Source organism: Vicia villosa, linkage group LG3 (genome assembly GCF_029867415.1).
Source record: "Vicia villosa cultivar HV-30 ecotype Madison, WI linkage group LG3, Vvil1.0, whole genome shotgun sequence".
Taxonomy (NCBI): Eukaryota; Viridiplantae; Streptophyta; class Magnoliopsida; order Fabales; family Fabaceae; genus Vicia; species Vicia villosa.
Window position 1 is genome coordinate 217,139,150 of NC_081182.1, and position 24,948 is coordinate 217,164,097.

The 24,948-nt window shown below is 38.2% G+C and overlaps 3 protein-coding genes across 3 annotated transcripts; all 3 read right to left on the reverse strand.

Annotated features, from left to right (window-relative positions):
* Positions 1-305: 305 nt before the first annotated feature.
* On the reverse strand, positions 306-3,125 carry LOC131657400 (uncharacterized). The gene is made up of 6 exons (XM_058926809.1): positions 2,840-3,125; positions 1,869-1,941; positions 1,679-1,772; positions 1,353-1,481; positions 1,205-1,262; positions 306-1,005 (listed from the first exon to the last, which is right to left on the reverse strand). Exons 1-6 carry the CDS (start codon positions 2,870-2,872, stop codon positions 517-519), a joined length of 876 nt encoding a protein of 291 aa, XP_058782792.1. The 5' UTR covers positions 2,873-3,125; the 3' UTR covers positions 306-516.
* Positions 3,126-15,097: 11,972 nt separating this feature from the next.
* LOC131593583 (disease resistance protein RPM1-like) lies at positions 15,098-18,433 on the reverse strand. The gene is made up of 2 exons (XM_058866152.1): positions 15,469-18,433; positions 15,098-15,381 (listed from the first exon to the last, which is right to left on the reverse strand). The coding sequence occupies exon 1, from the start codon at positions 18,337-18,339 to the stop codon at positions 15,478-15,480; it is 2,862 nt and encodes a 953-aa protein (XP_058722135.1). The 5' UTR covers positions 18,340-18,433; the 3' UTR covers positions 15,098-15,381; positions 15,469-15,477.
* Positions 18,434-20,551: 2,118 nt separating this feature from the next.
* On the reverse strand, positions 20,552-23,952 carry LOC131593586 (disease resistance protein RPM1-like). Its single transcript, XM_058866154.1, has 2 exons — positions 21,025-23,952; positions 20,552-20,858 (listed from the first exon to the last, which is right to left on the reverse strand). Exon 1 carries the CDS (start codon positions 23,833-23,835, stop codon positions 21,034-21,036), a length of 2,802 nt encoding a protein of 933 aa, XP_058722137.1. The 5' UTR covers positions 23,836-23,952; the 3' UTR covers positions 20,552-20,858; positions 21,025-21,033.
* Positions 23,953-24,948: the final 996 nt, after the last annotated feature.

Here is a 24,948-nt window from a genome sequence, read left to right on the forward strand (position 1 = left end):
TTTTGTGAGTGCATTTTTTTGTGACTTAAGGTTTAGTTGTTAACAGCATAAACAAAGATGGAGAAGAGTTGGGCCGATGCAAAATTTAAACTATATAATGGACTAAATAACAGATAAAGTGAGTAACTATAGTTTTCAATTCGGTTGACTGGTTTGGAGAATCATAAATACTAAAACTAAGAATCAAACCAAACCGCTTTGACTTTCATCGGTTTGGTTCAGTTTTTGAAACCAAACAGAAAAAACCATTTTATTCAATTTAGAAAACCATTTTGATAAACAATATCTTAAATAACACAGCACAATGAAACCATCTTGTAATCAAACTTTATCAAGAAATTTAATCCTGAACTATCAAAGTTGATGTAACCTACAACAACATCCATTTTTAAATCCTAAAAGGTGCATGAAACTAACATTACTAGTAAGAAAAAACTACATTTGCTACACAAGATCATCGATATACCAGATAACTATACCAGATATCGAAAAAAAAGGGTTTTCCACCTTAATCTATTACCCTTCCTCCTCATCATAATCTTCCTCCTCCTCATCTAGTCTATTACCAAGATTCGCCGCAAGCTGTAACGTATCGATCGCCATCTTGTCGACATCAGCAAGAGACCAACCTGGAATTTCTTCATGTTGCATATCCATTACTGCAGCAGGTTCAGGCAACGAGGCCTGGGGAGGAACCGCGCTTGTATTGTCTTTGTCCTCGTTTTCTTGTATATTGGCATTCAAATCGATGTTTCGAAACGATCGAGTGCTTTCCTCGTGAGGTGAAATGTTTTCCTTTGATAACTCCTTTGGTTCTGGACCGATATCGATTGCCATGCTTGTATTAGGGACTTCTTTGCTACTTTGTTGAATAGAGGTGCAAGGTTCAGACTCAACCTGCTGATGTAAGGTCTCTTTCTCTGCGGTTCGAGCTCCTCGGCCACGGCCTCTTCCTCTACCTCTCCCTCTTCCCCTACCAGTACCGCCGGTGTGGCCTAACTCTAGCTGTAATCAAATAAAAACACTTTTTATCAAAACTGTTTGAAGAAAAAAATAGCCTCTATGAAAACGACTCGACTTTATTGTTATAGAAGTAACTCAATCCAAACAAGCTCTAAGTCTAAGTACATGTAATAATTTACCATCGTTTAAAGAATACTAATTTAGTTGACCATAGTCGAGGTTTTCGTGAAAGGGAAATTACCATCTTACTCCGCTTAGTCTCTTCATCACTGTCATTGCAATCGTCGGCAGCAGGCTTCCTGGATTAACGAAGCAATTTTAACGTTGCTAATTGTTTACATGCATAGATAAATTAGACAAGATAAAGAAAAAGATATTGGACTTCAAACCTTCTCTTGGGAAGAGTGCGGTCATCGGCTCCAGTCTCAGGATGGCCATGGCCGTGCCCATAGTCAGGAACCCTGCTGACGATGTCTCGTAAAAAGTCGAAGACATTGTAGCTTTGTACACAATGTTTCCTGAAGTTTGTGTTCGCCACTGGTTAGAATATACTCGAAATATATTAAAGATACGTAAAAGTTAAATCAAGTTATGACAATTTCGGAACTTCAAATCTTAATCGTTAATCAAACTTCAGCAGAAGTAAAATCGGTTTGTGCACGGACACAAGGTTTTGTAAAGAAAAATTTAAATTTTAGAATATTATACGACTTACAAATGCAATGCATTCATGGTTTTTGCTCCTCTCTGTAGAGTTATTTCATAAGTGCGGTCGCAAAGATCTTGCAGAAATAATTCCAGAGCTTTTGCTGTAAAGAAATTCAAGAGCATGGTCAACAACGTATGAGAGAAAAGACGCGACAAATGGCTAATGGTTAACTAAGAAGTAAGTAAAAGAAACTCACAAACTAAAACAGGAACTGCCAGTGCTATCTTTCCAACATCCTCGTCCGCTTGCATTATCTTCTTTATCCGAGCCTGCAATTTAACGTTTCCATCAGATAAAGCATTCTCCAAATAGATCTCTGCATATAAAGACTAGTTGGAAATTCCCTACTCAAGTGCTATCAATCGGCAGACAATAGCGGAATGCTACGCTATAACAAAACTGAAGAGTTTGCATGTGCATCAAACATGAGCTATTTTAAAAAGAGAAAAACTGATCGATAAATAACACTCGAATGTTCACACGGTAACACACAACCCTTTCGATATGTAAGCTATGATTTCCCTCCATTCCCTTTTCAATTTGCAAAACAACCTATCATTTCATAATATATAATCGAGATCGAAAAAATTCATCTGCAATGCAGCCTCCGCTAATTGCCTGCAAAGCTATCCTCGCTCAAAGTCACATCCATGGTTTTAAATTACAGTCCGCAACCGCAATTGCAGCCGAAATATTATTGATGCAGTAGTCTCGACAACCACATCGGACCGCAATTGCAGTGTGATTTAAAATCAGGCATCCGAGATTATGAACCGCATCAGACAATTTCACCCATGTTTTTTTCTAGTATTTTCATCAAAACTCAATTTACTCCTGATGTAATAAAAATTTAAGCCGAAACGGCCGCAATGCGCGTCGCAAAACCGCAACGACCGCAATCCCACACATAACTCTTAACCTAACCTAAATTATTATCAAGCACAAACAAAAAAATTATTTCAATTATACCAAATTCCAATAACACCCATCATGCCATTATACCTAATTCACACCCCCAACAACCCAGAAACCCTCAATCATCATCAAACCTAAATAACCAAAAACTCAATTTTTTCAACAAAAGAAAATTACCCAGATGCAAAAACACAAGGGAAATACGAAAAAATTCTAACTTTAACCCTAAAAAAGCCGAAAAAAACAACTTACAGCAGGAAAACGGGTATCGAGCTTCTTCTTCATGGCATCAAAATGGGGGTCAAGATACAAACTAGAATGAAAAATGGGGGTTTGAATAAGAAGGAAACGAATTGGAAGAGAAAATTGAAATGAAAGGAAGGGAAGAATGTGTGTGTGTGTGGTGTGATGTGAGATCCGAAGGTGGTGTCAGGTGTGCGACAGAAACCAACGAGGTTTCGATTTGCCGGAATATCCGTACGTACGAGTTTGACGAAGGAATTTAATTTATTTAATAAATAAATAAATAAATTGTAAAATTGTGATATTGAGAAATTGAGAATGATGATGAAAATGTAGTTTAAAGTTTATAAGGTTGTGAGGGAATAACCAATAGATGAATGACACGTGGCTGGTGTGTTTTAATGAAATTCTACTTTTGACCTTGAGTCCAATTTGGATATTTTGAGATTACCCGAATAAAACGAATATTCGATTTTATTGTTGGTATATTCTTTTGAAGTTAATATAGGGTTTGCATGTTGAGTCATTTGTCTCCCGATCAATATAAAGTTTCTGTGAATTTTTATCAAAATCAACCAGGCATCAATTGTTGACAAATTTCATTTGCATGTTGAGTGATTTGTTTCCCAATCAATATAAGGTTTTTGTGAATTTTTATCAAAACCAACCAGACAACAATTGTTGACAAATTTCATTTGCATGTTGAGTGATTTGAGTGATTTGTTTCCCACAATATAAGGTTTTTGTGAATTTTTATCAAAACCAACCAGACAACAATTGTTGACAAATTTCATGCAAAGAAAGGAATAGCCAATAGATATGTATAATAGAATAAGAGTGAAGGGATGGGAAAAATGCACCTCATAAAGTAATTTGTCTTTGCAATCGGTAGAGATTTAATACTCACCTATAAAATTGTCAGCAAAGTAATCAAACAATAAACGATAAATGACAGTTATGCTAAAACCTTAAGAGGGTATCCCTTATGGATCTTCATTCTCCATTATCCTCCACAAATTAGGGAGGAAGCCTCCTCGCCTTCGTAGATTTCTTCTAGCAGCGTAATTCTTGGGCTAATCCTTTTGGCTTTCCGGTCTGGAGCATGGATCCTCTTTAACTTGAGGCTTTCTACATAACACTTCATGGAGATGTCCTAATCTCATTTCTATAACTCATATTTATCCATCGGGGAGGAGATACTTCATGCATAAATATACAGTAAACAATGTCACGCCTAGTCAGTTAAAAGATGGTTGCCAAATAATCATATTGTACGAAGATGGGGCATCAATAACAAAAAAAACTTAACCTTTATTTCTTTGGTCTGATCCTGCTCTCCAAAAGTGATTCTCAGGGTGATGTATCCCCTTAATTGTTAAGTTTCTCACCTTTTTCCCTTAGTCGAGATATACTTTGGAGGTTTGGTAGAGATTTTCAAGTCTATCCATCTTCATATGTACCATGTTACTTATTCAGTTTGTGCAGAACAGGTGGCCAGCAACAGACGGCTTGATCTTCGGTGATGGATGAGAGAAAAAATGGAGTTGTACCTGCAAGGCACTCCGATGCCAAAGTAAGAAAGAGAACAGAGGTACAACAAAAAGTATGAAGTTTTTGGGAAAAGTTTGGATTACCTTTCCCTCTAGAGGTAGAGGGCTATTTATAGTGTTCTCTTTGGTGTAGATTGGATCATGTTATATTTGTGGGCCTGGGCGTAATTACAGGGCCCAAAGTATAGGAGACCGTTAGATTAAGTCGTGGTCCCTCCAGGCATAAGGACTAGCTGTTAGCGAGCACGACGTGACAGCGTGCTCGGATGTCTCTATCTAGAAAGATCTTGCTGTTGGGTCGTGCTTGGCCGAGGGGTAGAAAGGATCACGTGCCCTTGGATTGCCCAGAGAGGTAAGCCATGCTTATTAGGTTGTTACATAAATGTGGGTGGGTTAGCCCAATCAGAGTGATTAGGCCAGTCCATAACAGTATCCCCAAGTCGTTGCTTTCGGGCGTGGAAGTAATGACTTAGAGTGGCCTCGCACGGAGAATCGAATATCTGATGAAGGGACAGCGTTATGAGCGGGAAAATTGGAGCGAGGAGGCGTAGCCGTTAATGGACGGGGAGGTGAATAGATGATTGAGTTGAAGGTGGAGAAAAACACAAGAAAGGGGGGATTGAATTGTGTTCTTTACAGAATAAAATTTCCCTTTCTATAAATTTCATTTTCTTCTTTTATATCTCATTCTGTTGGATATGCTTTGGGCAATATAGCGGAAGCTTTGTGATGCATAACCAAAGAGATACATATTCAGTTTCCTTCTTTATATCATCAGAACTTTTGACTTTGCTTAGCACAGTTCTGGAGATTTTTTGCCTGAATGTTCTAAGTTAAATGAATGATGCAGAAGATAAAAGACACATTCATTTTTATCCTGGTTCACCTTCTCAATAAGGCTACCTCCAGTCCACCCTCCTCAGGTGATTTTGCCTCTCTCCAGAGGACTTAATCCACTATAACCAAACTTGATTACAACTGCATGATCAACTGTCGTGACTAACAACCTGCACGGTCAACTGCTGTGACTAACCCTGCACAAGCTACCCGCGAGTGACTAACCCCTAGATGACTGACTGCAATTGACTGTTCAGTGATATGATCCACATATATAACATCGATTGACTCCTGCACAACCCACTGTTGTGACTAACCCTGCACAACCAAACTATTGTGACTGACATTGCACAAGCAAACTGCTCGTGACTAACTTTAGATGATGAACCGTTCAGTGATCCCATCAGGATATAACGTTCATCAATCTTCTAGAGATTTTAAGTGTGCTTCTTTGTCAAGCAGATTTTCTCCTATTCTAAGTACATATGTTTACGACACACTGACTGGAAGTCACTTCTGGTGCCTAAACAAACTATCAGAAGTTTCCTAAGATATAACACAATCTGAGCAACAACTCTTGTGTTTTACATATAATTACAAGAATTAAAACATCTTGTATTCTTCTTGGATTTGTCTTCTGGATGAGATCTTTGCATCTTTTTTGGTAAGCAGAGTAAGAGTATTAACTCCTAGTGTTTAGTGCTTCTTGGTATTGTTCTTCATCTTCATTTCATCTATAAGCTAATTTAGAGCAACAACTCTGTTTTGAGTTGCTTCTTCAAATGATCTTCTTCTTCTTCTACAAGCAGATTAAGAGCAGCAGCTCTTGTATGAATTTGCTTCTTTCAGTTTGGTCTTTTTTGGTTTGAGTAAGGAGATTAGAGCTTCAGCTCTTGAAAGAGATTCCTTCTTGTAAGACCATTTTCTTTTCTTCTTCATAAGCAGATATGGAGCAACAACTCTTATGTTGATTGCTTCTTGTAGATCTTCATCTTCTTCTTGAATATTGATCAAGAAGCTTGTTACAACTGATAACACGTTTAATGAACATAAGCAAACATGAAACACTCTCGAGCAGCAACTTAGTGTATTCACTTTCTCTAGTCATTCAATGTAAGCAATATGTGAATTGATCAAGTATTAGTGGATTTCTTAAAACTCCATTGGAGCATAATGCAAAACATGTAGGATTCTCTTTTTCCTCTCCCTTTTTTATTCTTCTCATAGGCTTATGTACTTTAACATAATTGTTTCATCACACACTTTGTGTGTGTTGCCTCTGTTGGAGCAACTTAATTAATCTTATGTTTGTTGCTTGCTCACGTTGTCTCACTCTCTTCTTTTATCTCTTAAGATTTTCTTTTCAAAGGCTAATTTTGTATATATCAACATTCTTGTTTTCTCACCATACACTTCGTGTATGTTGCCTCTTCTTGGTGCAACAGATTTTTTTTATGTTGTTTGTGCTTGCACACCTGCTCTCATACACTCTTGCACCATATCATATTTTCTTTCAACGATTTTGTTCTTTATATAGAGTTCTGGTATATTACCGTTGGAAACCTAGCCATTTGAATCATGTTTGGACATGCAGTTAATGCTTGGTGTGTAGACTGGATCAAAAAAATAACAATTACCGAGGAGAATCTTATCTTTGGCGTTGGTAGCGTGTCCTCTTCAACTTGCTTCTTCCAAGATGGTTGCTTATTGGTGGAGTATCTTCTTTTACCAAAATGTAGACCAAAATAGATGTCATGATTTTGTCTTTACATTGAGTAACGTGCTTTCTTGCATGTGTTTTAATTGAAGCAACATGTCCTATTCTTCAAATCTTCTGAACACATATTTAAAAACTTCTGTTGCTGTGAATGTTGATGTAGCTTATACTTCTGAGGAAGCTTAATATACTTTGTATTTTGAAGCCTTTGTTTCTACACTGATTTATGATCTTCTGTTACTGATTGTTGAATTCTTGCTCTTTGTACAAAACTTCTGATCATTTACTCACGTGGTCTTCTTGTTGTAATTAGTTCTTCATGTATCTGAATGTTTCTATTCAATTCCTTGAAGCTTGTCTTGTTGAATTCTTGCTCTTTGTACATAACTTCTGATCATTTATCCACATGGTTTTCTTATTGTAACGAGACTTCATGTATTTTGATATTCTATTTAATTTCTTATTTCTGATGTTGTGCTTGTCTGATGCTGTCGTATAAGGCTTATAGCATAATATCTACACACTCAATGAAATCATTAGTAATAAAATTGTTACTAACAAAATATATGCTTGTTATCATCAAAACCAGATTCTGAACATAGATTCTCAATCTTTTTCTAACATGAGTTGGCGTGTGCCTGCCCGTCTCGAGCCTTGTGCAGCATTTAATGTGTGATGATTGCTAGCCTAGTGACTAGGGTTTATGGTGTAATGATGGTTTTCCCTTCCCCAAGTTTAAGCGTGCATGTCGTGTGTGTGTTCTTGGCGTGTCTATAAATACTTGACTCACAATCCCATTTAACATTTTTTCGTTCTCTCTCTTCCTTCCTTGCCTCATTGTTGCTGAAACTTCCTCTGTCGTCGTCGCCGTCGTAGACTCTACTATCTCTTTGTTTTTTTTCCAACACTCTCCAGTTCACCAAGTAAGTTTTACTCATCTTTCTCATCGTACGATCATGTCTATTTTGTTTTGTGTAGATATGTATGCGGATAGGTTAGTCTTTAGGATGATTTACTGTAGTTTCCGGTGAGATGTTGGTGGTTAGCGGTGGTGATGTAATGTTCTTCATCAGTGTTGAAGAGAGTTTATCCTAGTTTAGCCTTATCTCCACCGTGTGTGACATTCTGAGAGTGGCTCCCTTTGGGATTTCAGTTGAAGCTCTTTTCTCCCATGAAAATTACATGAATTTTCTGGTAGAACTTCAACCGGAATCTGTAATTGGTGGAGGCTCCGTTCGCCACTCAGGTTGAAGGTGTCGGGTACCACCCTTCGAGTTATATTGTTGGTTTCCTTGCGGGGGAGGTTGTCTTTCTACTCTTCGAGTAAGGGTATGGGTCGAGGAAACTTATCCTCGAACCAGTTTACGCCCTTTCAGTTGATTAGCGGTGGACGAATGGATTTGATTTACAGTCGAATTCACTGATTTCCTCTACTTTTTAGGTCATAATGGCTGAGCCAGTAGATAATCAGACACTTACCTCCACTTCAGCGCCGTCTTCGGCCACTCCTCCGGTCGAGCGGGAAGTTACGGTGGAAGACTGGGTGACCAACGAGGTGCTTGACTCAGAGTTCCATTTCGCCACAGATAGTTCGGACGTCCATACTGATATCAGCGGGGTCGTAGGTGACGACTTAGCAGAGAATGACTGGGTCGTTTCCGTTCTGGGCATAGTTGAGCGGGTGTGCAGTACTTACCCACCAGACCTGATTCTCAGGTACGAAATAGTCTTCAGGGAAATGGGGTTTCGGGTACCGTTCACGGAATTCCAAATCTTCGTTTTTAACCACTTGGAGCTTGCGCCCAACCAACTCTATCTGAATTCAATCGCCTTTCTTCGGGCTTTCGAGTTGACGTGCCAATACTTGGAGATTAGGGCTACGGTTTTGTTGCTCTTCCATTGCTTTCATGTGCAGCGTAAGACGGCCAACAAGCGGTTCAGATGGGTTTCTTTAAAGCAGGCGAATAAGCTCTTCAAACCTTTTTCGGATTCGATTAAACACTTCAAGACAAGTTACTATCTTCTTCGGCCTTAGTCGTGGGCGGCTCGAGACTCAGTTCTCCATCGCGTGCCGATGTTGGACACTCGCGGTAGGCCCGTTTTGAACGACATCGGAAATCCGAGGATGGCGAGGAAGCGGATGTTCCGGTTCCAATGGTCGCGGGACCATTTTAAGTATACTACTGACCAGTTCATCAGCAGGGTCGGGGAGCTGGATGACGACGATCGGGCAAGTTTTAAGAAACTGTCTGACTTTGTGTAGAGATTTTTCCCAGTCCAAAAGGTGGATCGGACTGGGAGACCTGTGTTCGATGCTGACGAGGAGCCGGAGTTAGAGCCTCGTTATATAAGTTGTAAAGAGTTGGCCAAGTGCGAATCAGCCGATGAGGCCATGATTCTCTTGGGTGGCCATTTTGTTTTTACTGTTTTTCGTGTAAGTGTATGCCCGTTTGAATATCTTACTGACCAGCCCTTTGTTTGTTTATTTTATAGGATCAATGGCGAGCAGGCAGGATCGTGTTTGGAAGCATGCCCAGGCAAAGACGAAAGCGGCAAAGAGGGCACCGCCAGTCGTTTGGCCCATGTCCAATCAGCTCTGGGGACTGGTTCCGAGACCTCATCGTCTTCCCCAGCGGGTGCTCGGTCTCTTTTTTTGGCTGTAGATTAACCACCTCCATATGTGCCCGTCAATGTCCAAGCTTCTCCATCTGACTTGCAAGCTGACCTGACCAGAAGAAGCATCGTCGGACTACGTTCGTGGATAATGTAGACCTTACTCAGGACGACTCTCCTGACCAGTATCGCTTGATTTCTTGCTTTCTCCAGCGAAATTTCTTTGAAGGCGGGCCCTCCCCCTCCATTCACCGGACTAAATCCCTTCATATTGAGGGGATGGATGCGGTGCTCAAACGAAGGATACTGGCCCAGGACACTGCTGTTGTGATGCGAGTCACCGAGCTGGAGATCATGTACTCCGATGATGCCCCTCATTCCGCCGACATGCTGAAGAAGGTCGAGGATGATTATAAGGATAAGTTGGACGTTCTAGAGGAGGACCACAAAAAGGCGCTTACCGCCAGAGATGAGGAGCTGACAAGGACGAATGCTCAATTGGGGACCAATGCCCAGGCCCTGGCCGAGAAAGAAGTTGTTTTGAGAGACCTGAGCTTGCAGCATGCCTGCTCGTCTGGACTCTGTATGGGGTACTACAGTCATTGACTGTTAAGGAGATTGCTCTTCGCCGATCTCTTGCTCTTGCTGAGGATGAGACAGATGAGGAGAAGACTCTCTTGACCCGGGCGGACCTTATTAGCTACATCCGCGTCCTGGGGGATGACTGCCTTGCCACTAGTCAGGAAATATATGACTCGACCATAGCTCAGTTGAAGATCAATAATCAGGGGGTTGAGTTGATAACCGAGGGTATTGGGCCTCTCTATTGGATTGAAGGTGGGTGAATCGTGTCTCCGGACTTTGGTGACGGTAGCGGGGAAGACGGGTTCAGCGTCAAGGACGATCAAATCATGCCCATGGACGAGACTGCCTGATTCTGGTGTTTTGTTAATTTGTTGTTATGTTTCTGGCCTACGTGCCGATGCATTTTGAATTTAATTTTGATGGGGGGGGGTATGCCCCCCTTTTGGTAATGTACTTAACAATTTACCGTCTCGGCCGTGACGGCTTGGCGACGGGCACAATCGTGGGGTCTTTGGCCCCTTTTAATTTCAGCTAAACTTCCGTTTATGATTTGGTGCATGATTTATGCTATTTTGTTTATGTTTTTGCTCGTAGTTGACTAGGACAGGGATTTTGCTCGGTTGGTTATAGGATCGTCAAGTGTGGGGAGCTTGGACGATTTGTCGGGATCATGTGCTTGGCTGGATTGAGTCTCAGACTCTGTTGTTTTGGGGTCCAAATCTTATAGCGTGAACGGTCCCTTCACGAGCAGGGTGTTCTACCGTCGTGGTACGGTTACGACGGGGGATGCTCGGTTTACCTGTCCCCCAAAGGATCAAGTGCCTGCTCGATTAAAAGAGCAGACTCTTGTCTTTTCGTTTCAATAAGAGGTACTAAGCTTGTACCTAACCGCACATGTGATTGTGAGGGCTCCCCGTAAGAGTGTGTTTGGCTCTAGCTGTAATATTGCTTGAGCTTTTCAGCATTCCATGGTCGAGCAAGCTCTTCTCCCTGTAAATTTTCTAAGTAATATGCCCCATTTCCCTTTTTTGCTGGGACGCGATAGGGGCCTTCCTATTTCGCGGCTAGTTTGCCTTCTCGAGAATCTTTGCGATTTCTCTTTAGTACTAAACTGCCTACCTCGAACTCTCGTTTAACGACTTTCATGTCACATCTTAAAGCTATCTTTTGCTTGAGTGATGCTTCGCGGAGGGCAGCGCCTGTCTGGACTTCTTCGGCTAGGTCGAGCTCTTCTCTGACGGCTTCGCCATTCATTTCTTCGTCCAAAGGTTCCTCTGTTTTCCTAGTTGGCTCGTTTATCTCAATAGATATCACGACTTCAGTTCCATGTGTTAGTCGAAAAGGAGTTTCTCCCGTGGTTGAATGGGGCGTGATTCGATAGGCCCAGAGGACGCTGTGTAGCTATTCATCCCACCTCTTTTTGATTTCGTCGAGTCTTCTTTTGAGGTGCATCAAGATTACTCTATTCACAGCCTCTGCCTGGCCGTTAGTCTAAGGATGTTCGACGGAAGCAAAATGTTGTATCGTCCCCAACTTCGTGACGAACTCTTGGAAGTTTTTATCGGTAAACTAGGTTCCGTTATTGGTGATGATAGCCAGAGGTACACCAAACCGAGCAAGTATGTTTCTTTTGTAGAAACGGAGTACGTTTTGCGGGTTATTTTGGCCAGCGCTTCTGCCTCGATCCACTTGGTGAAGTAATCGACGATCGCTATAAGGTACTTGTTTTGATTAGAGCCAGTGGCGAAGGGACCGAAGAGGTCCATACCCCACCAAGCGAATGGCCAAGGCGATGATAAGGATTTGAGGTCGTTCGGAGGAGCCAGGTGCATATCCCCGAAACGTTGGCATTTATCGCACTTTTTCACGTGTTTTTTGGCGTCTTGCTGCATGGTGGGCCAGTAATACCCAGCTCGTAAGGCCTTCCGGGCGAGTGATCTTCCTCCTAGGTGCTGAGCATTTATCCTTCATGTATCTCCCGCAGGACATGGGGAATTTTGCTTTCGTTGAAACATTTGAGGAGGGGAATGAAGAACCCCCTTCGATACAGCTGGCCTTCGACCAACACATAAGAGCAGACTCTCCTTCTGACGACGGCGACTTCCTTAGGATCGTTCGGTAGGAGTCCGTTTGCTAAGTAGTTGTATATCGAAGTCATCCAACAAATGGTGTCCCCAATTGCATTTACGTCCAAGACTGTGGTCGGTACCTCAATATTGGTTCGGGATAAGACTTCTAAGATTACGAATTTGTTCCTGCCTTTCTTCTTGTTGAAGTATAATAATAATAATAATAATAATAATAATAATAATAATAATAATAATAATTATAATAATAATAATAATAATAATAATAATTATTATTATTATTATTATATTAAGGTATATTTTATTCTAAATGCAAATTAAACTATTCATTTTTTTTAAAAAAGTTTATTTATAAAAAAATGCAGTCTTCCCGCGTTAGACCTATCGGAATTGAATATTTTATCAAGCTTCGGGTTCCTCAGCAACGGCCCCGTCGTCTCAGTCCTCCGTAAACGCAACAACACCATCCTCTAAACCTCTCAACATCACTCTCTCTCTACGCCTCCTCAGATCAGCATTTGCGGTTTCAGATGCAACTCCATCGCTCACAACTATAATTAATCGGTAACAATTTCGCATTTCCTTGATCTTCATTGCCGCAATCTATTTTCAATCGGTGGAAGAAATTCATCATGATAATCACATTTACATTCACGTTCATTGAAACTTTGAACTAGCTTTTGTTTTACTAGACGAGAGATTGCGATAAAGTGCTGTTGTTTATCTTCAAATTAGTCTTGTATCTTTAGTAGTAGCTAGCTATGAAGCAACACTGAGACACCAGACACGACACTCAGACCTAAACACAAACACAAGGTGAAAATTTGAAAAGATGAATTGATTGATTGTAATTATACCTTTGTCAGAAGCGTCGGTGTTACTGAGATAGTTAGTTGTAATTTAGGGCTATTCACGGTACAACTCGGTGAAAAAATAAAAAATGTCATTCGAATCAATCCGAACTGTTTCAATTTACTCAAAATCGAATCGAATCATAATTATTGGTATCCTAGTTCGGTATTCCAAACCGTACCGAACTGTTAGAAAACATTTTTTACTTAACCTAACTATTTGCTAAAGAACCGAACTGCTATACTATTTTTTCGAATTTTAAAATAAGTTTAAAATTTGTTTTTAGAATTTTTCGCTTTCCTATTCGGTTTATTTACCATATGGTTCGGTTTTAGAACTGTTTGTACAATATGGTTCGATTATTTTAACTTCGGTTCGGTTTGGTTTGCAGTTTTTCTTAACAGTCCTAGTTGTAAATCCTCAGATGTATTGTGAATTTGATTAACAAACTTATCTTTTTCTTGTGATTAGAATCTGATTAACTTAGCCAAGTGTCAAAAAAAATTCCCAGATTTATACAAATATCCTTGTTAATCATTGCTTATCAGCTATTGCCATATAATACATGTAGATTTTAATGAATTTGAGAATGATGCATATTGTGTTAATTTGGGATATAATTGGAATAAAACACACTTCTTTTAGGATATTTTTCTTTTGCTAATGTAACAATGACACTTAATATGAGATGGAATGGAAGAAGTGTGAGATTGAGGGAGCATATACTTGTAAACCTGATAGAACAAAGGAATGATAAGCTGAATAAAGACCACACAGTATGGGTAAATGGTTTAAATTAGGCATTTGTTTTTTCTCTCAAAAACTATATGTATAATTGTCAGTTGGTTTGTTCAGAATCTCTGTAACATCGACACCTCTGAAAAAAGATGTGGTTGTGTAAAAAACCGACACCGACATTTGTGATTATGTTTAAATCATTCACATTTTTAAATTATTATCGGTGTTGACGTGTCAGTGTCATTGTCGTGTTTCTGGTATCTGTGTTTCATTGTTCAGAATGATAACACCTTCACCATAAATAAATAAATAATCAATATTGTCTTGATTGCTTACTATTTAGTACTCTACTAGACAAATATGCATCCATTATGTCAAGTTATATATTAATATGCAGGTGTGTGAATTAGAATGGAATTGGCATCACAAGAAAATGTTAAGTGGCCGTGATTTTAGTACGAAATGCAGATCACAATCATGTACCTTAATGATTTCAGAGTCCTCAATCTATATCAGGTATGCTGCATCTCATAACTTAAACTCAAGCATGGTGGTCCAATGTGAAGTTTTAAAGCATATATGAAATGTAAGGCATGCTATTATCAATACCCTATAGTATAATGCTTAGGTTTGTAGAAAAATTTTCATAGAAAATTGAAATATCCATAGAAATCTCCATTCTACAGTGTGTAGAAAAACATTCACAAACAACCAATAATAAACAATACTACAAATGACAGAAAACAAAAAAAGAAAGCCAAAACCAACGCCTTTTGGAGAAGCATTTCCGGAATCTTTCGGAGATGCATTTCCGGACTTTCTTAAAGGTAAAATAGAGGTGTCTCACTTACAACGTCTTTGGTGGTGTGATTTTAGGTGCGTCCGGAGATATATTTCGAGACGCTAGGGGAAGTTGTGACTTTTCGCGGTGGTGTGGGAACACACATAAGGGTGAAAAGAGCAATCCTCTCCAAATATTTAGGCTAGCCCGTGGGACAAATCCTAAGAAGTTTATTACTCGAAATCCCTTGTTGAAAGTTATTCAAAAGAGACTAGGTTCGTGGTAGAATGAATGTCACTCTCACAATGACTATCCCTTTTGGTTGAAAAAATTTAACAATATGCAGGTTTGTTGATTAGAATAGAATACATTAGAAGATGTCAACCGTCCATGACTTTAGGACAATTGCAAATCATCATGATTTCAGAGTCCTTCATCTAATATCAGGTATGTTGCAACTCATATTATCTTTTATTTGATTTTTCTAATATATGATTATCCATACAACAATCATCTGCATCAACAGGTAGATTTCATAAATGTAAGTAATAGCAACGAAATTGCATACATCTTTCATAGCACATTGAAATATCCATTGTACTGTTTATAGAGAAACATCCACACAACACAACAACCAATAATAAACAACACCACACACAAATGAAAGAAATAACATCCTTAAATATAAAGTAGATGATTCAATTCAAGGAAATAATTTATTAAGCACACAATAGAAGGAATGAAGAGAGAAAGTGCATCTTCATGTGAGCTGCACCATGGAGAATATAAACCTGTTTACATGGATACAGAAAACTATCAAAATTGAGTATCATACAAATAACTCAAGAGAAGCATAAAATTGTTAGAGGAAAGAGTACCTTAAAGTTTTAGACATTGAGCTGAGTAGGAATCGGGCGCAACTCATAGTCATGAAATCTTGTTCCTACTTTCTGACGAATTAGTACAAGCGGAATATGATTGATAATCCAATGGCACGGTCCATCTTTCTCTAGATCAATGCTATCAACTAATTCAACTGGCATATCAGCAAATCCAAGGAATTGAAGGTTTTTCAAGTGCTGAAGGTCTTGCGGTACCACCTTCAATTGAGGGTTATTGTTAAATCTGAAGTGTTCAAGACAAAGTAAAGCTCCTTCGTCTATAGATACCGAACTTAGTCTATTTAATCTAGTTAGATCCAACTCCTTCAGCTTATGAAACCCTCCTTTCTGAAAGTGCAATCTTTCACCAGAAAACGCATCATCCCACAAATTCAGCCTCAACAAATTCGGCAAATTCTTCAAAGAGTCTAGTGGATCATCTTCGAAGTTAGACAAACCGAGTCTTAGCTTCACAAGATACTGGAGATTTGGGATCCATTTAGGCAACTTTGTTAGTTTGCATTTCAAATTGAGTACTCTAAGATAGGGTGGAGCTGATGCAAGATCCAAGTCAAGGATTTCTTCCTTAGCTATAGCACCGATATTAAGAGATTCAAGGTGATCCATCTCTTGTATTGCTTCACATAATGCGTTTCCGTATTCTCCCCGAACATGCTTTATGCCTAACTTTCTTAACTGTTTCAACTTTTTAAGCTCTTGGATAAGGTCGTTTCCACCGTGATCCGCTTCCAAAAAGTAAAGTTTTTGCAAAGATTTCAAGCTTCCGATACCTTTTTGCATTTTCACTCCTATTGTAAAGTTCAACATAGAATAGTGCCCTTCGTATTTTCTATAATAAGCCGGAAGAAGCCTTAGCTTTGTGAGCTTGTTTATCTCTTTTGGTAACTCATGCACAGGAGTTTGCCTTAGATCCAAGGTTTCTAAGTTGACTAGCATACCGATGGATTTGGGAAGAACGGTAACTTTTGTCTGACTCAGGTTCAAGTATCTTAGATGGAAAAGATTCCCTAAGTTATCAGGAATAGAATTCAACGAAGATTTCTCAAAATCAAGCACTTTCAAAAGCTTGAACTTGGAGAATGCTCTGTCCATGAAATGTTCATTCAGCTCTCCTTTGTCAAAAACAAAAATAGCACGAATTCCCGTGTTACTAGAGCTTCTCAACACATTGTTAGCATTTGCTGCTATAGAGAAGCGCCTAGTTATTCCAACTGTGACATGTTCTTCATCTTCTTGTATCAAATGGCAAAAGCTTAAATCTTTCATTTTTTTGATAATCACTTCGCGCAACAAATCATGGACTTGACAACTTTTCACTTTCCCATCAAAACCCACTTTGGAAACTTGAACCAAACTTCTATGTATCAGCTGTGTCATGTGCTCTTCAGCAACTTCCTCCAATGGTCTATTCTCCTCATCCTTTACAAACCCTTCAGCCATCCATTGTCGAGTAAGTCTTTTGCGATTGATGATGTAGTCCTCAGGATATATACCAAAATACAACATGCATGGTTTCAAGTGGTAAGGCAAATCATCATAACTAAGAGACAAAATCTTTATTAAACTAGATAAATGGGCATTGCGCTCTAACTCCATTCTCAGATTTTTACTCACCTTCTCCCATTCAAAAATGGTTTTAGATTTTGTTGACAACAGACCCCCAATGGCCACAATTGCCAGTGGTAGCCCTCCACATTTTTGAACAATTTCACCGGACATACCCTCGAGTTCCGCTGGACACTTTTTTCCAGGCTCATATCTAAATGCCTTGTTGCAAAAAAGTTCCCATGCTTTCTTTGGAGATAAAGGTTGTAGCTTGTGAACATGAACAGGAAAAGATTTCTTAAAATATTCAGCAACATCCATCATTCTAGTGGTCACAATGATTCTACTTCCTTTGTTGTTACTAATTAAGACATTTTGAATCTCATCAGAAAAATTTTCTTTCCAAACATCATCGAAAAACACTAAGTACCTCTTTGACTCAAGGTATTGTCTCACATGAGTAATCAATGTTTTGTTATCCATCTTCTGCAGACCCTTTGGAATAGACTCATTGCTGTCCTTACAAAATTTCTCTACCATATCAATAAACAACTCCCTCGCCGTATAAGATTGAGAAACTGTGATGAAAGATCTACAATCGAAGTGCTTTTTTACGAGCTGGTTATTAAAAACATAGTTAGAAAGAGTTGTCTTTCCGAGTCCTCCCATGCCAACCACCGAAACCAACATGAGTTCATTGGTTCCTTCCACCAAACATCTCACCAATTCATCTCTTGATGACTCAAATCCCACAACTTGAGTCTCTTCAATAAAAAGTGAAGCCATTCGAGGATCACCAAAACTTTCAATTTGAGTAGTCCCTCTCCCTCTAGAGCATCCTGGTCCGCTTTCAGCCTTAAACTCATACCTCACACTTCTTTCTTTGATTCCACCAATTGATAATTTGATATCTTTCATCTCAGCAGCAATTTGATGTCTCCACTTCATGGTTTTAATCATCTGAAATACCATTTTGAGCGAGGCCATGCATCCAGAACTCGAATGCTCGACCCTTTGTGCCAAATACATGCTATAATAATCAATGACATCTTCTATGCGAAAAGATGCTTCTCTTACCTGCTTCACCCAAGTTTTGACTCCTTCATTAGATCCTCCTCCTCCTCCTCCTCCTTCACCAGCATCAGAAGCCCTTTTGTCTGCATCCTTGAGAAAGGCCTGAATGCTCTCAAGTTCAACTTTGATGTCATCAAAGTCTTTGTGTACTCCTGTCAGCAAAGTTCCTTCTTCTAATGCAAGTTTGTAGAGTTGCTCCAAAACAAATGACACTGTAGTTTCTGCCATTTTTAATTTCTGTTACTTTTGGACAAACTAGCTCTTGCAAACAACTTAATCAATTTTTTTTTGGTCCTTTGCCTTTTCTATACGCCAGATTTGATTCTTGAGTAAAGCTGAGTTTATACAAGAAACTGCTTTTTTGTTGTTCTGTGGGGACATACAATTATTCTAAATTTGCTTTTTTATTGTGTTTCCTTTAAATTTTACACAGTTAGTTAATAAAATAATAAGTGATAAATAATAACATATTGTTAAAAAAAATTAATAAACATTAGATTAGTGTTAAAAAAATTTAAGATATCGAAATATTAGAAAATAGATATTTATAAATGAAACTTTTAGCAGGACAAGTGGATGTTTATGACTTTATGACTATATAATAAATGTAGTTGTGGGATGTTGTACCTAAAAATAAATACAGCAGTTTGACAATAATGAAATGTCTTTGTATTTTAGAATATTATTTGCTTAACCTAAGTGATTTCTTATTATTTGTGCCAACAATCAAAGAATCAACCAGGAAGTGTTGGAGCAGAATCTAAACTAAACTTAAAAAACAGGAGACTCACGCATGTTTTAATTTGGGTTTCTATCCTTAACCATTTTTTTCCCTCTAATCTTGGTAATATCATATTATAATATACTCCTTTTAATATTCTCCCTTAGCTTGAGCATATACATTAGTTATGTCTGACGTGTCACAAATGAAATCACTGTGCACCACATTCAATGAGTTTGTAAACAAATCTGTAAGCTGATCTTCTGTCCTAACATAGGAAGTGAATATGAGATTTTCTTGAATCTTCTCTTTGATAAAGTGACGATCTACTTCAATGTTTTTTGTTCTTTTATGAAAGACCAGATTTGATGTAATATGTATGGCAGCCTGGATATCACAACACAATTTCATAGAACAATTATTCTTAAATCTCATCTCATCCAAGATTTGTCTTATCCATATTAGTTCACAAGTAGTTTGAGTCATATCCCTGTATTCTGCTTTTGCATTTGATTTTGCTTCTACATTTTGTTTCTTACTTTTCCAAGATATCAAATTAACTCTGAAGAATACACAATATCATGTGGTAGATTTCCGATTCACTGGACATCCTGCCTAATTTGAGTCAGAAAAAGCCTCCACGTGCATATGCCCATGATCTTGGTACACAATTCCCTTTCTTGGAGTTTTCTTCAGATATTTAACAATGCGAATTAGTGTTTTCCGGTGAGTATCTGGGGGTGAAGACATAAATTGACTCACAACACTTGCATGAAAAGCAATATTAGCTCTCGTAACAGTTGAGTAATTCAATTTTTCCACCAATCTTCTATAGAACATTATGGTGAAAGTTGACTCATGTAGCCGACTCCATTTAGTGGAATAAAGCTTGATTGTTGTTGTTGTTGAAGAAGTTGTTTAATTCAAATGAGCTCACGCGTTGCTATAACCATAGCTCTATATTCAACCTATGCACTAGAACTTGCAACCACATTTTTCTTCTTGTTCTTCCATGATATAAGATTTTCTTCAATTGACACACAATACCCTAAAGTAGAACGCCTATAAATAAGTGAACCTACCCAATCTACATCGCAAAATCCGACTAATTGAGTGCTTCTTTTATCTTCATACAGCACTGAATGATCGTTATGAGGAGATTGCATCTCCTTGTCCCGCGTTTCTTTTAATGTACCTCAGAATTCGAATTAGTGCATCTCAATGATCGTTATGAGAAGAATGCATGAATTGACTTACCACTCCAAACGTAAAAGAAATATCCGGCCTTATAATAGTAAGGTAAATGAGTTTTCCAACCCGTCTTCGGTATCTTTCAGAATTAGAATAAGGCTCATTTGGTTGGGTAACAATTTCAGATTTGGATCCTTAGGATTGTCAATTGGTCTACAGTCCAATATACTAGTTTCTTTTGAGTATGTATAATGCAAAATTTCTTTGTGAAAAGATAATCCTATTCATTGACTGTGCAACTTCAGTGCCAAAAAAATATTTCATTCTTCCTAGATCCTTGGTCTTAAAACAGGCATTTCTTTTTGTTGTCGCAGTGACTATATTTATGATTATTATTATATATGGTTTTGTTGAATTAATAAGCCTCATTTACCAAAAAAAATGAATCACTGTTGTCTTAATTGCTTACTATTTTGAGTACTCTACTAGACAGATATGCATTCATTATAATATATATGCTGCAACTAATTCATCAATGTAATACATTATGTAAATAGTAGTAATGAAATTGCATACATCTTTCATAACAAATTGAAACATCCATTGTACTGCTTATAGAAAAGCATCCACACAACAACCAATAATAAACAACACCACACACAAATGACAGAAAACAGAAAATGAAAACAGAAGCATTGGTCTATTAATAGAGTACACATTCCTTGAATATATAGTAGACGATTCAATTCAAGGAAATAATTTATTAAGCACACCGTAGAAGGAACGAAGAGACAAAGTGCATCTTCATGTGAGCTGCAACATGGAGAATATGAACCTGTTCATATGGGCACAGAAAACTGTCAAAACTGAGTATGATACAAATAGAAACACGCAAATTGGTCTCGTGACCTTAATTTTTCAATGCTGAATAAACAATCTTGTTACATGATTTATGAAAGAGCTAATCGAACTTAGAAAGCTTAAGACATCAATAAACATACCTTGACAGTTCAGACATTATTTATAGTTGGAATAGGATACAACTCATAGTCGTGGAATTTTGATCCTTTTTTCTGTCGAATGAGTACTAGAGGAATATGCCTGATTATCCGATGAAATTCTCCCCCTATGCGTGGATCAATGCTTGCAACCAATTCAGATGGCATATCAGCAAATCCAAGGAATTGAAGGTTTTCCAAGTATTGAAGGTCTTGAGGGACCAGCTTCAATTGAGGGTTGTTGTTAAATCTGAAATGCTGAAGACTGCGTAATGCTCCATTCTCTATAGTGATAGAAGTTAGATTATTCAATCTAGTGAGATCAAGCTCCTTCAGCTTATGAAACCCTCCAACTTGAAAATGCAAATTATCACCAGCAAATGCATCATCCCACAAGTTCAACCTCAACAAATTTGGCAAATTCTTTAAAGAGTCTAATGGATCATCTTTAAAGTTAGATAAGCCAAGCCTTAGTTTCACAAGATACTTAAGATTTGGAATCCAATCAGGCATATTTGTTAATCTACCTTTCAAGTTGAGCACTTTAAGTTTAGGTGGAGTTGATATAGAATCCAAGTCAAGGATTTCTTCCTCAGCTCTAGCAGTAATGTTTAGAGATTCGAGGTGCTTCATCTCTTGTATTGTAGCACATAATGCACTTCCATATTCTCCCCGCACGCGCCTTATGCCTAACTTCCTTAACTGTTTCAACTTTTTGAGCTCTTGGATAAGGTCTATTCCACCATGATCTGCTTCCAAAAAGTATAGTTTTTGTAAAGATATCAAGCACCCAATACCCTCTTGCATTTTCACACCAATTGTGAAGTTCAACATAGAATAATGCCCTTCATATTTTCTATAATAAACTGGAAGAAGCCTTAGCTTTGTGAGCTTGTTTATCTCTTCTGGTAACTCATGCACTCGAGTTTGCCTTAGATCCAAGGTTTCTAAGTTGACTAGCTTACCGATGGATCTGGGAAGAACCGTAACTTTTGTATGGCTCAGGTTCAAGTACCTTAGATGGAAGAGATTCCCCAAGTCATCAGGAATAGATTTCAACAAAGAATTCTCAAAATCCAGCACTTTCAAAAGCTTGAACTTAGCAATTAATCCATCTATGAAGTGATTAGGGAACTCACCTTTGTCGAAAACAAATACAGCACGAATTCCCGAGTTGCTAGTGTTCGTCAAGTCATTGTTGGAGATAACTGCTATAGAAAAGCGTCTAGTTATTCCAAGAGAGACTTGTTCATCATCTCTATGGCATAAATGACAAAAACTTAACTCTTTCATTTTTTTAATGATCACGTCACGCATAATATCATGGACTTGGCAACTTTTGATTTTTCCATCAAATCCAACTTTGGTAACATTAACTAAACTTCTATGTATCAATTCTGTCAGGTACTTTTCAGCAAGTTCTTCCAAAGTTCCGCCCTCCTCTTGCCTCACAAACTCTTCAGCTATCCATTGTCTAGTAAGCCTCTTCCTATTGATTATGTAGTCCTCAGGATATATACCAAAATACAGCATGCATGGTTTCAAATGGCAAGGCAATTCATCATAACTAAGAGATAAAATCTCTTTTAAGCCAATCAAGTGCACATTGCTATCTAACTGCATTCTCGTATTTTGACTCACCTTTTCCCATTCGAAAATGGTTTTGTCTTTTGTTGACAAAAGACCACCAATGGCCACAATTGCTAGTGGCAGCCCTCCACATTTTCGAACAATCTCTTTGGACACATCCTCAAGTTCTTCTGGACACTGCCTTCTAAACGCCTTGTTGCAAAACAGCTCCCATGCTTTGTTTGGAGGCAAAGGTTGTAGCTCGTGAACATGAACAGGAAAAGATCTCTTAGAATACTCCGCTACATGCATTTTTCTAGTGGTCACAAGGATTCTACTTCCTCGTTTATTATTAATTAAGGCATGTTCAATCTCAAGAGAAAATTCTTCTTTCCAAACATCATCAAATATAACCAAGTACCTTTTTGACTCAAGGTATTGTCTCACATGAGTAATCAAAGTTTTATCATCCATCTTCCGCAGATCACTTGGAATACGCCGATTGCTGTCCTCGTAAAACTTCTTTATCATTTCTGTCAACAACTCTCTGATAGTGTACGATTGAGAAACTGTGATGAAAGCTCTACAATCGAAGTCCCCTCTCACTAGCTCATTATCAAAAACAAGCTTAGCGAGAGTGGTTTTCCCGAGTCCTCCCATGCCAACCACAGAAACCAACATGAGCTCATCGTTTCCCCCCACCAAGCGACTAACCAATTCATCTCTCGGGATCTCAAACCCTACAACTCGAGTCTCTTCAATGAAATAAGAATCCATTCGAGGGTCACCAATTCTAGGAGCTTTAGCCCCTCTAGATCCTCTTTCAGACCGAAAATTAAAATTGCTCCTTCTTTCTTTGATTTTACCAAGTGATAACTTAATCTCCTGAATCTCAGAAGCAATTTGGATGAGTGGATTATAGCCAGGAATCCTTTGGAATGCTGATCTTAATCCAGATTGGTTGACTCTTTCTGCCTCATACAAGATGTAGTTATCAATGACATCTTGTATACGAAAAGATACTTCTCTCAGCTGCTTCACCCAAATTTTAACTCCATCATCAGAATACCTTGTGTCTGCATCCTTGAGGAAGGCATGGATGCTGTCAAGTTCATCTTTGATGTCCTTGAAGTCGCTTTCAACCCTTCTCACCAAAGTTCTTTCTTCTACTACAGATTGAAAAGTTTCGTTTAATAAAAATTGGCCGAGTTGTTGCAAAACAAATGACACTGCAGTTTCTGCCATATCATTTCTCAGTTTTCAAGAAAAGGCTATAGCTCTTTCAAGAATTTTTCTTGGCACTCCAAGTAAGTTCAAGTGAAGTGCTTTGTTTTGGTGCTTAGATTATCTGTAAAATGGCTGTGATTTATAGGAAAACATAGACTAATGAATAGTTACATGCATGACAATATTTGTCTACTGTTATGTGGGGACAAATACAATTCTTCTTGTTGGCTGCATGCAGAAAAAGTTGGTATTCTAGTTACTTCTGAATGTTATTGGTGACTGTGAGATACCAGTGGGGTAGAGTACTTAATAATTGAAGCTTGTGACTATTAGAACAAATAAATCAACTACTACAATGTGCTCTATTTCATTATAATGTGCATCATATTTCTATTTTTCTCTATTCTTAAGTTCAAGTGAAGTGCTTTATTGTGGGAAGACTTTGACTAGTGAATAGTTACATGACAATTATTTTCTACTGTCATGTGGAGACAAAAGTACATTTGTTTTTGTCGGGTCTATTTACTCCTTAAAGGAAAAGTGGGTATAGACATTGTAGGTACTCCTGAATGTTACTGTGAGACACATGAAACAAACATTAGTGGGGTGAAATACTTAATAATTGAATGTTGATGTGACTTGTGAGACACGTGAAACACGCTAGTGGAAAACATTTTTAAACAATCCAATATATATTGGAATTAAGAGACTTTAGTAAAACTAATCAAATGCAAAAAAATAAGTGTTTGTGAATATCCAGTAAACTCTTCATGAATTCAAATTTTGCAATATATTTTTAAAAGTATGAAATATTTGATTTTATTTCTCCAATTTCACTTATTTTTATTCAAAACAAATATTTTGGTGGATGTCAAGTTGAATGAATTTTAGGGGAGTCACGATGAATTCTCGAAACACACCGGTGAAGTAGAGTATTTGATAATTGAAGTGAGGTAGAGTACTTAATAATTGAAGGTTGGTGTGACTCAGACAAAGTAGGATTCTTCAACTTTGCCTTCTCTACCTTTGACGACTTTAGGCAATTTTTTAAAGAAAAAAGTTAAAAAATAAAGAGGGAAATATGATGAGAGAGAGTATGTAATATGAGAGAGATAGAGGGAAAGTTAGAGG

What these genes read in the sequence shown, in the direction of transcription:
- LOC131593586 (XM_058866154.1), bottom strand. Translation starts at nt 23,835, where the DNA reads ATGGCAGAAACTGCAGTGTCATTTGTTTTGCAACAACTCGGCCAATTT.
- LOC131593583 (XM_058866152.1), bottom strand. Translation starts at nt 18,339, where the DNA reads ATGGCAGAAACTACAGTGTCATTTGTTTTGGAGCAACTCTACAAACTT.
- LOC131657400 (XM_058926809.1), bottom strand. Translation starts at nt 2,872, where the DNA reads ATGAAGAAGAAGCTCGATACCCGTTTTCCTGCT. An exon ending in TCGATACCCGTTTTCCTGCT is followed by an intron (nt 1,942 to 2,839) that starts GTAAGTTGTTTT and finishes GTTAAATTGCAG; the next exon opens with GCTCGGATAAAGAAGATAAT. An exon ending in AGACTAAGCGGAGTAAGATG is followed by an intron (nt 1,006 to 1,204) that starts GTAATTTCCCTT and finishes ATTTGATTACAG; the next exon opens with CTAGAGTTAGGCCACACCGG.